At 41.9% G+C, this 18,094-nt stretch overlaps 1 protein-coding gene across 1 annotated transcript in view; it reads left to right on the top strand.

Annotated features, from left to right (window-relative positions):
• LOC109996906 (cadherin-6) overlaps nucleotides 1–18,094 on the top strand; it is a 72,541-nt gene that overhangs the window by 48,726 nt on the left and 5,721 nt on the right. Inside the window, exons 6-11 of the mRNA XM_065949191.1 lie at nucleotides 1,093–1,280; nucleotides 5,843–6,096; nucleotides 11,552–11,688; nucleotides 13,227–13,348; nucleotides 16,818–16,935; nucleotides 17,177–17,428. Coding sequence (XP_065805263.1) covers nucleotides 1,093–1,280; nucleotides 5,843–6,096; nucleotides 11,552–11,688; nucleotides 13,227–13,348; nucleotides 16,818–16,935; nucleotides 17,177–17,428 — 1,071 coding nt within the window. The remainder of the gene's footprint in view (nucleotides 1–1,092; nucleotides 1,281–5,842; nucleotides 6,097–11,551; nucleotides 11,689–13,226; nucleotides 13,349–16,817; nucleotides 16,936–17,176; nucleotides 17,429–18,094) is intronic.

Below are 18,094 nucleotides of genomic sequence, written 5' to 3'. Positions count from 1 at the left end.
AAAAAAAAAACCTAAAAGGAAGACGAGGAAGCAATTAATTTATGTTGAGCAAATTGGCCTCAGAATTTATGTTACATCCTTAAACTTGAGGAGTGAGGGAGTCGATAGCGCTTGTAGCAACTTTCACGCTAAAGGCCAAATGTCTGTTTTGGAAAATGAAATATGTTTCATGTGAAATGTGCTGCTCCACAGCTGATCTACAAATGTTGCAGCACTAAATCTCCCACTCGCCTTCTCCTGCTGTTCACTCTCTCTCTCTCTCTCTCTCGCTCCCTCCTGACTCTTTACACCGCTGCTCTCTGATTGGCCGCGACTCACTCTCCCTCCGACTTGCTCTCATGTGTGTTTTGCTCTCTGAGTCACCCGCTTGCACTCCTCTGTGTTTTCACTAACAGGGTCATGAAATATACCTAGGTTATGACGTTTGTTGGATGTCAGAGGTAGCTTTGAACTTGTCTATTTAAAGTCTTTATTTGTGATTTTTCACACTTAAATGTAGAAATCAAGTATCTCCTCTGAAAATAACTCTGTGAGTCATGACTGTCTACAATGGGTGTAACACCCGAGTCCCACTGTCTGTGATGTCTTCAGAGTCCTATCTTCACTTTGTTTACATCGCCAGGACGGCCGGCTGACTCCTCCCCTCGTGTATAAAAGTTGTTTAATTGAGGGACTAGAGAAAAGAAGAATAACATACTGTACTCACTGCTTAACTGTGTTTCTAGATCACGCTCATTTCAGGTAAATTTACATGCAGTGTGAAGATACCAGCAGAATAAAGATCACTAGCATTAGCATGCTAACACAACAATGCAGCGTGAGTTGTTTTGGTTTCATGCTGGTGCTCAAGGGCGACATCTGCTGCACATATGCACATATAAAGCCTTTAAGAGTTTTAAATGAGTTGCATCTTTGTGTGTAGTAAAAGCTGGAAATGGACTTGAAAAGATGTGACCTCTGTGGTCCTGCCTCACTCACACACTCTCCCAAACATTATTTTCTTCCTCTCTTACATCTCCACAACGTCGCTCCTCTCGACTCACTCTCACTTCCAAACCAATCACACAAACGAATTCAATTCTCTCTCCGCAGCCATGTACGAGTTCAGAGTGCCGGAGTCCATAGAGGTCGGGGCCACGGTGGGAGTGATCCGGGCCATGGACGCCGACATCGGGGAAAACGCAGAGATGGACTACAGAATCATCCGGAGCGACGGGCCCGGCATGTTTGACATCGGCGCCAACAGGAGCACGCAGGAGGGCGTCATCGTGCTGAGGAAGGTCAGGGACTCTCTGTTGGTGTTCGATGAGGGGCGTAATGGGAGCAAGAGTTTGTTCACTGGGGGAAAGAACGGGGACTAGCCTTCCTTCATAAGTCACATCATTTGTTTTCTGCTTTCTTGCATAAACTAAACAAACAGAGGATACTGTGAAGTCACATAATATTTCACACTGGTATGGTAAGGCAGTCTGCTTTGGGGGGTCAAGAAAGGTGTTTCCTGCATGTTTTCAGTAAAGTCCACACATACAGTTTCTGTCTTTTAGCACCATCTGTTATCACTATGTGGAGTTTGGTATCCTGCTAGCTGACAGTACGCTACTTTAGCTCTCAGCCTTCAATGATAGTTTGGATGTACAGACTCCAAACCTGTGAGTCGCACTGCCCGCCCTCCGCTGGTAATACGCTGCCTTTAATCAAACCAGCACCCCATAAGTTCTATTTACTCAACAGAACACCGCCGTCTTCTTTTCAAATGCAGGATTTTTGAGCTCATGAGGGAGAACAGATGTTTAAAAAAAAAAAACAGTGGCGCCAACAGCCTGCTCCGCCCTCGCTAGATGTATCCCAGCACGTCTTGAGCGTTGAAGCGGACGCAAGTTTTCAAAGCGCATCAGGTCACATAATGTGTGATGGTGGAGGCTGTAATGACGCAGCATGACTCAGCATTTTGGTAGCATGGGTGTAATAAAAAAATACATATAGAAAAAGTGCGTCTTATACACAAGATTTTTTCAGTACTTTGAGTAACGGTTCCATCCATCCATTATCCATACTGCTGTTCCCATTTGGGTTTGCGGGGGCTGGAGTCAATCCTGGCTGTCATTGGGCTGTTAGGGATGTTCGCCTTTCAATAACAGGGCTGACATATAGAGACAGACAACCAGTCACACTCACAGTCACACCTACGGGTCAATTCAGAGTCAGCACTTAACCTAACGAGCACGTCTCTGGACTCTGGAGGAAGCCGGAGAGAACCCACACATGGGGAGAACATGCAGACTCCACACAGAGAGGCTCCTGTCAGACCAAGAACTTCCTCTCTGTGATGCAACAGCACTAACCACCGCACCACCGAGCAGCCCCAAAAATATGAATTTCTCTAAAATGTCTCTATAATCTTATTAGTTTAATGATCAAGTGGAAAAACGGCTCCTCTGATGGAGGTCAGGTATCTGTTCAAAGCAGAGTGAGCACATCTCTAAGATGAAATCTACAACCTACAACTCATATGCTCTCCTGTTTATTTTTAGGTCTCAATAATAATGGCAAACCCAATAATAATTACACTTGGTTTAATGGTAATTTGCTGAAGACATGAGTTCAAGTTAAAAGTGGCATTTAAACAGTTAGTTGTTTTGGGTGCTTTTTTTTGGTGGGGGGGGGGGGTCTGTGTTTAGCAGGTTTATGGAAACACAGCTGTCTCTGTTTTAATGAATGTGGGCCAATAAAGAACTCTTTCAGTGTTGGACCACATCTGACTCATTTACAAGCAATGATATAGACTGACTTTAATAGTGTATTAAGCTAAATAAGCTTTGGATTGCATTCAAATACAGTATACTATAAGGTAGTTGTGCTTGCAGATTTGCACCTCATAGAGGACATGGCTTTAAAGGAGAGCTGCTTCTTGTGTCCTTTAGTTTAAGTTTGTTTCAGGGCTTTTTTTTGTCTGGTTATTTCCATTTATTCTGAACAGTGTTTTTAAAAAAAAAAAACCTCTGATGTTGCATCTGAGCAGCACTCTCCTCATTTGGGGGTAATCAAAAGGAAGACTTACTCAATGAACTTGAAAAAGGTTTAAAAAGGGGGAAACTTTTTCATCTCCGTATGCTCTGAGAGGCAGAATGACGGACAGCGGAGTTATTAGATTTCATCTTCCCCCTGCCCACACTGTCAGGACATGTGTTTTGAACGAGCTTCATTCTTTCCCCTCTCAGCTGAGACCAAAGCAGAAATATTGATGCTGTGTGTATGGATCGCAGCGTTCAGCGGTGTGCGCTGCGGTGTGTTTCTGATGTATTCAACAGAATCTGCCAGTTGCCTTATCAAGCGGCCTCTTTGCTGCCTCCGATCGATCGCTTCCATCATGCCATCATTAAGTGGAAGATGACATAATTGCCTTTTGTAGCCGCGGCGGGGCTGCAGTGGATGGTGGTGAGCGGGCAGAGTGTGTGTGGGGAGTGAGCGTGCCCTAATTCTGAACCTTCTAATTAAATGGGCTTGTCAAGTGGGAGTGCCTCCCTTTTTTTTTTTGCTGCTCGTACGGCTCCTTCAAAGCAGCACATCCCCTCTTTCCTTAACAAGAAACAGGGAAAATCACTGACTCATATTGTGTTATTATTCATGGCTTCAGAAAAAAAACGCCTCATTCCATGTGGATTTTTCAAGCCTTCATTGGCTGTTTCCAAATGATCATGGACCCTGGCGTCCTTTTCATATGTACAGTAGGCAGCCTCGCTCTGATCCAGCTGCTCCTGCTTCGGCGCCCGGCGCACATTCATTAAAAAATCCAGCGCTCCCCAATTATTTCCATCAATACCTTCGGCGGCTGCAACTTCAAAAAAAGTTCAGAAAAAAGGGACATAAAAGGGAGAACATACCACCGACCTGCACTTGAATGCAGAACGGCGAGGGGAAAACTGCTGCAGTGGAGAGAGGAATCAGGCTGCTAATCATGGTGAATGGAACATAAATGAATGGACGGATTATACATGAAAAATAACAAGTCGCTGCCTTTTAAACAAACAAATGTCTGGGGGGAAAAAAGCATGTATATACACATAAAAGGCTAGCATAAATAAATATTATATCCCTACATGTGTTTACCAGTAAAAGTAAAATCCGCAAAATGAGCCCCACTGTGGATAAAAACAAGGTGCCGTCTTTCTTTTTCCTTTAAGCACATTTTCACATTATGCCAAAAAACTATTATTCGTTCAACACTGAATATAATATAAATACACAAATAAAAGTAGAAGTGGTGTGACCTTCAGTCAGGAAGCAAGTCTTGATTTATTGAATTCTCCGTGTTTAAGTTCTTCATATCATCCTTATGAAATGATTCAAACGCAGAAATACGCACGTCCTTGATGCACCCTCACAAGTTAAATAGTAGATCTTTTTTTTGTGATTAAAGTCGTATTTTCTCAAAGGCAAAAAAAAAAGAAATACCACACTAGGGTCTTAAAAAATTCAAACCACAGGACTTCCTCTGCTGCTTATATGCTAATCTGCTGTACTGATCTCTGCATTTAAGAAGGGGAGGAAAAAAACAGTAAAGCAAAATGAACAGATGTCACCCAGCAAACATCCAGAGACGACTTTGATTGATGCTTTCGCAGAGTGTGGCGGGGAGGGGTGGGGGGGTGGGGTGGGGTGGGGGGGGGGGGGATCAGGAAATCAAGTGAGGCGAGCTCAAAACATCCAAGAAGTTGTTTCTGCAGAAAGGAAACAGACACCAAGAGAAAAGAATATGTGCATTGTAACATTCGACAATGACTGTTCATGCTCAAAAAATGCAGGAACAAGTAAAACAATGACACATATTTGGTTTGTCTTACTGTCTTGTATATGGAACAAAGGAATATGTTTTTCGATTCAGATGAAGAACCCAAAAGTGACGTTTTCCTACTTTAACCCTTAGAGCTCTGCAACAGAATGGGCCACATTAGCATTTTTACTAATCATGATGTCATTACTTCCAATTCTTTATAACCCTAAAATCTGAACCACTTCAGCGAAGGGGCTATGCAAGTCAAATGAGTGTAACGTGGTCATGTTCCAACACGACCACGTTGAGCCGTTTAAATTGTAAATGCATTTGAGCTTGTAAAGCACTTTTCTAGTCTTCTGACCACTCAAAGCGCTCGTTACACCGCATGTCACACCTACACATTCACACCCTGATGGCAGAGGCTGCTTTGTGGTGAGACCATCAGAAGTTACTAATCCCATTCACACACATTCATTCATACACCGCCGGTGAAGCAGCGGGAGCAACTTGGGGTTAAGTGTCTTGCCCAAGGACACATCAGACATGTTGCTGCAGGAGCCGGGGATCGAACCCTCGACCTATCAAGGTTGACGATGACTTTACCAACTGAGCCACGGCCGCCCAAATGCTGCATCAGTCCTATTTTTCAGGCCTTCACTTGTCCGAAAGAAACACACAGACCTGATTTTGTTTTGGCAGCAGACATGTCCATCATTGTTGTTGTTGATGTTTTTGAAGGTCACTTCAACACTGAGGACCTTCACACGTGCTCATTAGAAGATGCTATAAAAAAAGTTTGTCACTTTAATGAATAAAAATCCCAATCTGGCCTGAAATTAAAAGTGGTGGGATGCTCTGAATGGATATTAGTTTTTCCCAAAGTCGAAAGCTGACCATGTTGCTGCATACAAATGAACGCGTTAAAGTACAAATTAAAGGACAAGAGATGTGATCACCGCGGAAAAACAAAAAGTCTCAAAGGAATTTTCTTTAGAAATCAGGATAATGAAGGAACAGGTGAAGTCACATCTCCACTCACACACCTTCTTTCTGTGTTTTTTTTCTCAGCCTCTGGACTTCGAGAAGAAGCGTCAGTACAGTCTGAGCGTCCAGGTGGAAAACGTCCACATCAACCCTCGCTTCTTCTCCGTGGGGCCCTTCAGGGACGAGGCCACCATCAAGATCGTGGTGGAGGACGTGGACGAGCCGCCCGTGTTCGAGAGAGCCAGCTACGTCATGGAGGTGAAAGAGGACGCGGCGAGGAACACCATCATCGGCTCCGTCAGCGCCGCGGATCCCGACGACAAAAACAGTCTCGTCAGGTATGGAGACAAGTCACAAAATAAAAAAAATTAAAAAACTTACAGGAAGATCTTTGGATGCATCCTCCTGATTCTGTTTATCTCTATTACACATTTGGTTAAAGGAAATACTGTCAGTCGTGTTACAGCTTTTTCAGGAGTCCGTTTCCTTTGGGAGCTCTCGTCTCAAAAGTGAAAGCTTGAGCCGATGATCATAAAAGAGTGAGCCCGATAATACAGAGTCAGATGCTGATGACAGCACCGCACACCTTCACTTTAAATGTTTCATCTCTTGGATTAAAATATTGATTTTGTTAATTAAATCCTCTTCACTTTTTTAGGATGACATTATTATTCTTTGGTTATTCAGCTTGATTGCAGACCCTAATGTTCAAACATTAGGGTCTGCAGTCAAGCTGAATCAAGCTGATTCAGTTCATTTCATTAGGTCAGACTTTGGGTTCAGAGCAAAAGCAGAACGTAACATTGAAAAAGAAAAGACAAACAAACACACAATTTAGCATAAAAAACATTGTGTTAACATGAATGCAAACCATAACCAAACTTAAGTGATATTGAAAAAAACTGAAATGCGATTTATATTATAATATAAAAAAATACAGAAAGATGTAGCAAATAAATGAAATAAGTTTATATTGGCTTTAATATGCCCGATTACCTTTTAAATCATAACTTCATTATTTTGGACTTTTTGTCTTTTTTTTATAATCTTAAGTTAACAATATGTGCAGAAACAATATGAAACAGAGGGTAGCTGATAGCTGGCACTAGCATGAGCACATGGCTGTAATACACAGGCCTCCATCCAATGATCATAATGTACTCATGCAGAGTAAGAAAGCGTTGCCTGTTTACATAAAATAAGTCTTTATCCACGTGTATACAACTGGACGTACTCTTTTCTCATACTTTTGAAGAAGTTCCAAAACAACATCGATTTTGTAAACGGAGTGATGCTAAATAATAAGTGTCTGGTTGGTAAATGTTTGATACAAGTTTTACTTATTTTGAGGCTTTAATAATGGACTAAATATCTGGTGTACTGTCTCTTTAAATCACCCGCAAAAAAACTAAAATCATAACGCTACAGGAGAATTTTAGGTCCTCCATTTTTGAAGCTAAAACACAATTAGGTTGATAAGTAGTAGAAGAACTAGACAATGTTTGTGGTTTGTAGTCTTAAGAATAATAAAATTATGAACATTATTTGATGGTCACGTTCTTTACCTCGTGTTTTAGCAGTTAGTTAGCCACTAGTTAGCGATTCTGCCGATTCATGAATACTAAAAATAATAAGAAAATGGCTAAAAGCTCCGGGAGAGGCCGTTGAGTTAAAAATATGTGATCCAAGATTTTATAGGAGTCTTTTTTTTAAATATGATTTCACATTTTAAAGAAGATTTCTTTGGGTAATAAAATGCAACGATGTCTCTAAATGTTCTGCTCACACCACTTGTAGGACTTTCTTTCTTTCTATACTCAAGAAAAATGTAAAAAAAGTTGAATCGATAAATATTGAACATAAAAACTCCAAAGTGGATCTTCGTCCTTCAATTTAAGTCTTCAAAAAAACATAAACACAGCATTAAAAATATGGAATGAGGTCCGGGTGGAGCGCCACGTCGTCCTGTAAGGCATGCTAAACACCTCACAGCACTAAAAATGTGACTAAAGTTCAACTTGGTTCATGAAGACACCAAAATTATGCACGTCTTCTATTAAATGGAGGTAATGGCGGCGGGGGTGTGAGGCTGCACCTTCCACTCTGTCTCAAAGTCTTTTTCATTTTTATGATGCACTAAGGGAGTTGGCTCTCAAGGTTGAAGTTCCACCACTTTATTGCAGGTGTCAAATATGATATCATTCTCTTTTATCGCCCATCATCAAGGAGGTAGCTACCCCGTGGCATTTAAAGCCGCGCGCTGCAGCAGCATCAAGAGGAGGAGGAAAAGTGGGAAGCCTGGAGGGCTGGCTGGCATGAGAGAGAGAGTCACAGAGACGGTTATCTTTATTAGCTCACACCGCTCTGCACAAATCCGTCTGCACGTTTAAGGCATGGATGTGTCCAGAAATACTCGGTGAACATGAGTGTGTGCAAACATGAGCACACAGTGTCAGCGGTGTATGACATGTGGGATAATAAAGTCGTGTTTCTCCATCAGACGTCAGCTACCTGTCAATGTCACAGGAGACTCAGGAGGGATGTCAAAACCTCCTCTAAAACCTAATCCATATTCAAGGTGTAGTAAAAGGCTATTTTTACATTAGCCTGAAAGCCATCACGCACTGTCCATCTTTAAAAAGCTGCCAACTCTTAAAGAATTTTTATTGGTCCTGGTTTTAATGAAGCGTTTAAGTGCTGCGTTAGTGTAAGTGCTGTTTCCAGTCACACCAAGGACAGACTTTGAGAAAAAACATTGGAAACTTTTTCATAGTTTTTCTTGACAATAAAAACAATTTAGAGGTCAAAATATCGATTCATAAAAGCCACGACTGGTTCTGTAATGAAACAGTTCAACATCTCTTCTTCACTAAAGCGACCGCTCAGTGTGACTTTGTAATCATGACAACATGAGGATATTTTTGTGACACATTCATAGAAAAGCTCAACTTGACCTTAATCTGAAGGTCATTTATTTAAACGACCCAATACCCACGCAAAAAAGTGATAAATTGCTTTAAAAAAAATGTTTTCAGGATATGCCTACACACTTTTTTTTTTTTAACCAAAAGACCTTCTAGGTTATATTTGCCTCAAGTCTTGCCCCCCCCCCCCCCCCCCCGATGTCCCAGGTGGCCCTCTAGAGGGGCCCAGACCCCCAGGTTGTGAACCAATGCCCTGCTTTACACTCATTTTTTAATCTAGTGACTGTGACCATAAATTCACAAGGAAAATGCTTAATGAGGTAATAAATAAAGAGGAAAGTGGCCTCCTCTTCTCACTGACCTCTACACAGTCAGATGTTTGCCCTCTAACAGTCTGCATCGGCTAGTTCTTCAATCGATCCTTATAAAAAGTCTATGATAGCAGTAAAAGGTCCTGTCATATAAATAACTATTTAGAGAAGCTTCTGAACTCATCTTGTGGGGAAGATTGTAAGATTGAAACGATTATATTTATCTTAAACTTTCAAAAGAACTTCCAAACATAGGCCAGTCTAAACCTCTTAAAACCTGAAAACTCATTAATCCTGAAACTGGACTCTTGTTCTATACATTTTCTCCTTCTATAAACACCCTGGCGTGCTTGCGGCTCGTGTAGCTTCTGCAGGAAGGAAAGAGGATATATGTCCCAACCCGCTGATCACTAACATTTCTGTAACCCTCCGCCGTCCTTCTCTGCACGGCCTCCCCGTCCTGCCAGCTGCCTGCCTGCTGAGTGCAGCACTTTGGATGCCCGGTCAGGACGAGGTAGCGCTGTTATCTCGTCGCCATTAATCAGGGGGAAGGGGTGAGGCCCAGCCGGCTGAATTATTGGGAATATTAGAAAAGCAATTAGTAAAGCCCACGACCGACGCGGATTTAACGAGGTTAGAGTTACTGTCGGGGGGCCGGCGAGGAGAGGGGAGGGGTGGGGGGGGGGGGGGGGGGGGGGGGGGGGGGCGAGAGGCAGAGACGAGGAGGGAGTGTTTAGATAAAGACACTAAAATGGTTGATGCAGGGAGCAGGAGGGAGGGGCCGGATGGAGGTGGTGGGGGGGGGGGGGATATCAGAGAAAAGAGGAGAGAGCATGTGCGGCGGTGCATTGAAAGCCCCGGTTCATAGTCTTCCCCTCAGGGGTCTCCTCCTCTCTAACGCCAGCCCTCCTGATGCCTGCTACTCCATTAATCACACTGATGCATCACAGGAGTCTGGGAGGCAGAGAAAAACAACACCACTGGATAACCTGTTGGCTCATGTGTGTGTGTGTATATATTTGTTTGTGTGTGTTTGTGTAGCGCCACAAACACTTACATAAATCTGTCAACACCACAGGACAGACTATTCAGCACTGTTAGCACCCCCCCCCCCCCCCCCCGAACGCCGTATACCACACACGTTAAAGGGTCACTTCACCCAAATCACAACTAATAGACGTCACTGTAGGTGAGTCCAGTCGTGCAGGTCGTTTTTGCTTTTATTGCACATGTGTTTGAGTTCCCAGATAAACTTAGATACATTTGATTATTTGCACCAAAAGATAATAATCAGCTTATCAGATTATAATAGAATAAAATAGAATTACTTTATTGATCCCAAACTGGGAAATTGTGGCAGCAGCAGGTTGTCCAAACACACAATATTAGCAAAAAAACACAATATTAGCAAATTTAAACACAATATAATAATAAATACAAAGTAAATAAGCACTAAAAATATCAAAACTAAGAATGGGAATATATACAACCAGGATTTAATTTAGCATTACTAGTCTTAAAAAATTACCATTTTACACTGGAACCCCAATAATCTCCAAAACAGTGTTGGTCAAATGTATTTGTTTGTTGAGAAAAATGGGTGAAACCAATCTGAGGAAGAGAATATGATTACCTTACGATGTAACCGAGTATAATTTAACAGCACATACAGAAACAGCACTTTTAGTCACAGTTTACGTTTCCTTGGAAACAATAAATATGTCGTGTCTGTCAAGTGTTTTCCATCTGATCACAGAAGCCTACAGAAAATGAAATGTGTTATATAGTTCTGTGTGAAAGCGAATTCAAATCATCAACCAGCTGGAGAAAATAACCTGTGTTGCTTTTTTTTCAAGGGTGTTGTCCAAACAGTTGGGTAGCTTTTGATTGGATGTTGGATAACTACCATTAGTAAAACAATGTTTCTGGGAAAGGTCACTTTAGGGTTTTTTTTTGTGTGTGTTTCTGTGGCTGCAGATGTTTCAGGGATGAATGTGTTAAAACGTGGTCACCCACACCTGAACTTACAGATACCACACAACAACAACAAAATGTTCATTGGTTTTTGAAAAGCAAGCTTTTTAAAATAAGTCTGAAACTGTTAAGGTTACTCATATTTACTCCTGTATTAGTGCAGGTATAAACAGGTTTTTTTTATTTCTTTAACAAATTGGACCTTTTTCTTCTCAGGGTAAAACCTTTTCCCTTTTGATTGATGCTTCAATTCATGTTTTTCTTAATTCAATTTTGTGTGGTATGAAAAGCAAAGAAAGGACATAATAGCGGAGTGCAGACACGTCCGTCATGTTTAGTCAGACTTGTTTTGACTACCTCCAACCTCTCAAACCACACACTGTGTCACCAGTAAATGTTCAAATTCTCACTCTGGTTTCCACCTGAGAAACTCTCTACAAAGTGACTGTAACCCTGCCCCCCCACTCCTCCTCCCCCGCCCAACCTGGGAGACACAACACTCCTCCACACAGCCTCACTGAACACGTTTTGAAGCCTGCACCCCTGTGTGTGTGTGTGTGTGTGTGTTTTGTGTTTTTGTGCAGGTACACGATTGATCGGCGCACAGACATGGACCGAGTGTTCAACGTCCATGCAGGCAACGGGTCAGTGTTCATCCTCCGGGATCTGGACAGAGAAGAGAACCCCTGGCACAACATCTCCGTCATAGCCACAGAGTTCAGTAAGTCCAAACCAGGACGGATAGCAAACACTCGTGCTCTCTCCATTCTGTCGGCCAAATTGGATTTTTTTTTTTTTTTGTGTTGAAAACAAACTCTGAATGTTTTGTGTTGAAGATAGAAAACAGAGCTGTGAGGGCAGAAGAACAGTCACTGGCAGCTTTACTGATGCCCAATCTGATGCAGAGGTTAAATAGCACTTTATTCACACCTATAATAAAAGCCTGGTAAAAAAAAAAAACTGCAGGATGTTGTCTGATGATATTTTGATGTTAAACCTCAAATTGAGTTGAGGGAGATGTGTTTACTGTTTTGTTTGGTGCAAAAGTAACATCAGCCACTTTTATTAGTCACCTCTGTCTGGAATAATAGTCATTTAAACATCACTTCCTACACATTCATATTGAAAGCATTTATAATAAGGACAGGGTTATGCTGGGAAACTGAACAAGAGGTATGGAGTTGAATCTTCAGAATGTTTGATGTCAGGTTAAGATCATGAACTTTAATTCCTCATCTTTCCTTTGTAGGCCTTTATTGTAACATCTTCAAGAAGTCATGATTATGATCGAGAGTAGCATGACATCACTGGAGGAAAAAAGAGACAGCAAATCAGCATAACAAACAAAATATGTCGGTCGTAAAGCGCCTGTGAGACATAACATTAAAGGTCACATATTACACTCATTTTCAACGTGTTTAAAGAAGTCTCCACAAAACATGTCCACTCAGATTCTGGATTTCATCATGCCTCTCTGGAAGGTTCTTGGGTGGCTTCGGCTGTCTTGCACCACGCCCTGTTGTTTACGATGAGAAGGCGTGTAACCCATTTTGGGGGGAGGGGTTACTGCCCTTTTGTGATGTCACAAAGGGAAAATCTCCAAACAGGCTGTTCGAGCACACATTTTAAACCCCTCTATTTCAGCCCTGCTCAGAACAGGCTGTTTCTGTGTCTGTAGCTTTAAATATGTAAATGAGCTGTGTCTGACCACGCCCCCCTCTCTGGAAGGGCTTTGGTGGCTTGGGCTTTCTTGCTAAATGCCCTATTGTTTACATTGTGAAGGCAGACTCAGAGGTTCAGAACAAACACCTAGCTGTGGGAGTGTCACCCACCTGGGGGAGGGGCTACTGCCCTTTGTGATGTCATGAAGGGAAAATCTCCAAACAGGCTGTTTGAGCACACATTTTCTGAAAAGTGGAGCAGGGAAAAGACGGAGAGGATGGACTTTTCTGATAACTGGGGGGGGGGGGGGGTGTAACTTAACTTACTGTGGACACATATTAGTGTTAACCATGGTGAAGTGTTTTCTGCATAGTGTGTGACATCTACATGATCTGACAAAGCAAACAAGGCCTTCAGAGACGAGCTTTAAATGCTAATGCTGATAAGAGAGAAAACAAGATTGATGGATATTAGAGGTCTCAAGTTGTCTTGCTGAAATCAGTGCTGTAGATGTTTCCACTTTATTTTATACTGAATGTATCGTGTTTGTCGTTTCTGTAAAGGTTAAATTCATTGTGTGCACTCTGTGTCTCCTAGATAACCCGCGACAGATCAGCCGCGTGCCCGTGTACGTCAGAGTGCTGGACGTCAACGACAACGCTCCAACGTTTGCCACCAATTACGAGACGTTTGTGTGTGAGAACGCTAAAGCTAATCAGGTAGGTAACGGGAGCCATAGTCAAGGTTTCATCTTGACTGTGATAACACGTGTTCGCTCACAGATCAGCGCTCAATTAGAAGGACTCGGAGCGATGTTGTGAATTATTTAAAAGGCGTTGAGACGAGGAAGAACGACGTTTTTAGTGGGCTGACTATTACACCTGGTAGTGGTTATCAGGGGGCGAGAGAGAGAGAGAGAGAGAGCTAGAGAAAGAGAGAGAGAGAGAGAGAGAGAGAGAGAGAGACAGAGAGAGAGAGAGAGAGACAGAGAGAGAGAGAGAGAGAGAGAGACAGAGAGACAGAGAGAGAGAGACAGAGAGAGATAGAGAGAGAGACAGAGAGAGAGAGAGAGAGAGAGAGAGAGACAGAGAGAGAGAGAGAGAGAGAGACAGAGAGAGGGAGACAGAGAGAGACAGAGAGAGAGAGAGAGAAAGAGAGAGAGAGAGAGAGACAGAGAGAGAGAGAGAGAGAGAGAGACACAGAGAGAGAGAGAGAGACAGAGAGAGAGACAGAGAGACAGAGAGAGAGAGACAGAGAGACACAGAGAGAGAGAGAGACAGAGAGACAGAGAGAGAGAGAGAGAGAGAGAAGAGAGAGAGAGAGAGACAGAGAGAGAGAGAGAGAGAGACAGAGAGAGAGAGAGAGAGACAGAGAGAGACAGAGAGACAGAGAGAGAGGGGGCTGTCATGCGGGTAAGCAGCCACAGGTAGCATTCAAATCCCTGGATTGCCCGCTTGGAGGCCCAGCCTCCGTACATGGGGCTTGTGCACTAACCACTAGGCCTCATGTACGGCCTGCTTTTTTTTTAAACTTCTTTTTTTTCTTCAAACACATGACAATCTTAAAAAGTGTCTTTTTATAGTTCAACAGCTGCCATTTCTCCAACGTTGAAAACCCGAAAAAAGCTGCTTAAAAGAAATAAACAGTAACACAAGTCCTCAGTTTCACATATTCTGAGTTCACACTGAGGTCCAAAACAAATATTGCAGCCTTGACTTTATCAGAGCTTTCAGGAAGTGTGATGACCCCGCACACTGACTTCTTACAACTTGTACTTGATCATATTCAAACACAGACAAAAGTCTAGTTTGTCTGTCTAGCGTTGTCTGTAGGGGATATTAAACATCAGCCGCAGCAGCGATGTGACGGTTAAGAGGTACTTTAACTGATCCTGCATCCACGCTTTCATCTAAGTCAAAATACACGTTATTCCCTAATTAAAACACGGTTAATATGCAGAATGACCCATTTCAAAGTGAAAAATAAATAAATGACGATGTGAGAATGATGCAATTACATGGAATCATAACTGGAATTTTGCAGCTGAGAACCTAGGGCTAATTTGAACTACATTACGATGATTAGTTAATTATATGTAAATTAAAAACATGTTTTTTGTGTTCTTAAGTTTCTATTAATTATCTGAACCTGCTAAACAACTTGTATCCAAAGCTTTAAAGGTCACATATCCTCCTCCTTTTCAACAAGATTAAATGAGCCTGAGAGCTCCTCAAAACATGTGTGTGAAGTTTCTTGTTCTAAATCCACTCTGATCCTGTATTTGATCATGTCTATAAACCCCTCTATTTCAGCCCTGCTCAGAACAGGCTGTTTCTGTGTCTGTACCTTTAAATATGTGTCTGACCACGCCCCCCTCTTTGGAAGGGCTTAGGTGTCTCGGTGCTTTCTCGCTCCATGTCCTATTGTTTACGGTGAGAAGGCAGATTCAGAGAGCAGAACAAACACCTAGCTGTGGGAGTGTCACCCACCTGGGGGAGGGGCTACTGCTCTTTGTGATGTCATGAAGGGAAAATCACCAATCGGCCTGTTTGAGCACACAGTTTCTGAAAAAAAAGTGGAGCAGGTAAACAACAGAGAGGGTGGACTTTAATCATAACTGGGGGGTTTGTATACAGACTAGGGACACAAAGTTTAAAGTTTATTTTAGCATAATATGTGACCTTTAAAATACATTTTCTGGAGTATTAAGTGCATTTACCTCCTTAAAAGAGTAGAAAAAATGTAAAAAATGATCTTTAGAGGTGCATGAAATTAAAGTTGGTTCAGTTTAAGTGAAAGTAAACATCAGGGACGCTGGGCTTTACGACTTGTCAGCTTGTGATTAACTTTCTGTCTTGATGAATTCTCCAAACACCAAACTATCACTTTAAGCTGAATTAGCAGCTGATGTAACCCGTTAATATGCAAATCAGAGCCACTAACGAGCATTTGCTGTTGTTATCCTTGTTAATTAGATGGTTTACAACTAGGGCTAACCAACATGCAAACATGTTACGAGAGACTAGAGATGTGTTAACATACTGGGAACATGTGATCAAAATTAAACTGATGTAGCTTTTAATGTAAGGTTGCTGGTTTCTTCTTTGAATTTCCTTCAGGATCAATAAAGTATCTATCTATCTATCTATCTATCTATTAGGTCTGAGCAATGTTATAATCAAAGGAGCTCACCTGAATCTGCATTCTTATATATGGAGATATTTTGTCAGCTTAATCTCTGACATTGTGTTTCCAGATTGTTAACTCACCGGATAAGCAAAAAAACAGCTTCATTAATTAAACATATAACATGATATATTTAAATGTCTTAAAATGATGTAGCATGGTAACATAAACACTGACAACGAGTTTTAAATGGATTTTATCAAATACTTTTGATGAAGGTGGTAGGCTGACATTTTCTCTAGCACCTCTTCTATTTTTATTTTTTTTGACAACCTCTAAAATATCTTTATGAAATGTGTTTTATTAAACCTGTAGTGTTTAATCTCTCCCATGTCGACAGAAAGGAAGTGAAGCGATCAGGAGTGAAAAATGTTTAAAAAAAGCAAGCCGTACTTCTCACAGTTATCGAAACATTTCCCTCCTAAGGAGGGTGTCTCGACTTTAAGGTCCTGCGAGGACTTTTTCGCCTGTTATGAAATGGACTGAAAATTCATTTTTTGATGCCTTTTTTTTAAACCTACATGTGTAGAAGCTGCCGTGACAGAAAGAGCACCCCCTACATTTCACATTCTATACAGTCACAATTTAGTTTTTTTGGTCATAAATAAATATCTTATTGCTTTTTATGTGTCGTATTTTATTTTTTTATACATATTTTTATACATATTGTTTTTTAATTCTCATCGGTGTGCATTAGTCTCTCAATGATTTTATAAACTACTTTTTCGTCAATAACTTTCTGCACTCTTGTTAAGCACTTTGAACTGCAATTTAATTTGTCTGAAAGGTGCTATATAAATAAAGTTTGATTGATTGAAAAATACATTGAGAAGACCCAACATTGGGTGTCACTGTTCTTATTGGTGGTATCGATACCATTTGATTTTTTTTTACTAGAATCTTATCAAAGTTTAAAAATCTGTTATTTTGACGACTATAATTCTTATACAGTTGTCTGCTAGGATCTTATTTTGTCACTCACCTGTGTGTTTCTTGCTTCAGAGGATACAAACCATAAGCGCCACAGATCCCGACGAGCCTCTCGCTGGACACAGATTCTTCTTCAGTCTGGCTCAGGAGGCTGCTGGGAAGGCCAACTTCTCCGTCCGCGATAACAAAGGTGATACACTCTCAGGCGCTGCGTGCGGTCATCAGATTAACTTCTGATCTTCTGTCTAATGTTCCCATAAGGCACTTAAACCCGCTGCTACAGTTAAACACATCTACTGTTGTAAAAGCACATGATGGGATGTTTTCTTCTTGCAGCACTGAAAGCACATTCAGAGGTCAAAATCTGATTGAAACTGTTCATTCAGGTTATCGATTGCCGCGCGGTAACGGGATATGCGTTTTGTTTTCAGACAACACGGCCTGGATCCTCACGCGCAGGAACAGCTACAACAGTCTGCAGAAGAGCGTCTACCACGTGCCGGTGGTCATTTCCGACGGAGACTTCCCCATGCAGAGCAGCACCAGCACGCTGACCATCCGGGTGTGCACGTGCGACCGCGAGGGAAACATGAAGCTGTGCAACGCCGAGGCCTTCACGGCGAGGGCGGGGCTCAGCACGGGGGCCCTGGTGGCCATTTTGCTGTGTGTCATCATTCTGCTCAGTGAGTACAGGCCCCGTGCATGAGGAGAATGTGAAAAACGCAGCCGCGGCTCAATCATAAATATTTGTTTTTTTCCAACATGATCTATATTTAACCGGACGGCTTCACTGGAAATTAGATTTCTTAAAGCGACACACTCGAGTGCTCCGTTTCTGTTTATTGCACGTCGACTCTCACAGGTGTTAAAGAGACAGTTTCGTATTTCAGCGTTTAATTTGATTCATCGTTTCCCGTGGGCAGATAATTCTTGCCGGTGACCACGGCTGACGTGTTAATTTGATTTGAGCAGCAAAGCATCTCATCTAGAAGAGAGGAACATTGTGCTTTTATCTGAGCCAGTGTTTGTTCTCTATAGGATGAAAATGTCAGGCTTGATGCAGCTGCACCAGCTCAGAGAACATTTAAACTCCCTGTCCTCTTACAGTACAGATGTTTTTTAGTGGTTGACGAATCGTCTCCAGAAACTAACAGAACAGTCTTTTTTTTAAAGTTATGTCTTCAGTGTGAACCCGAGGACTCAAATGTACAGAGCTCATAACTCAGGGCCAAGGAATTTATATTTTAAGAGGGGACTGATTTAATTTCTAAAGGGCTGGACATTTTCATCTCTGAATAAAAAGGAATTAAAGTTAGTGATGTGTTAATATGGCACATTTCTTAATCTTA

Source organism: Labrus bergylta, chromosome 20 (assembly GCF_963930695.1).
Source record: "Labrus bergylta chromosome 20, fLabBer1.1, whole genome shotgun sequence".
In the NCBI taxonomy this organism is placed as follows: domain Eukaryota; kingdom Metazoa; phylum Chordata; class Actinopteri; order Labriformes; family Labridae; genus Labrus; species Labrus bergylta.
The sequence above is the reverse complement of the archived record's forward strand: the minus strand, read 5'-3'. Positions and strand labels throughout refer to the sequence as shown.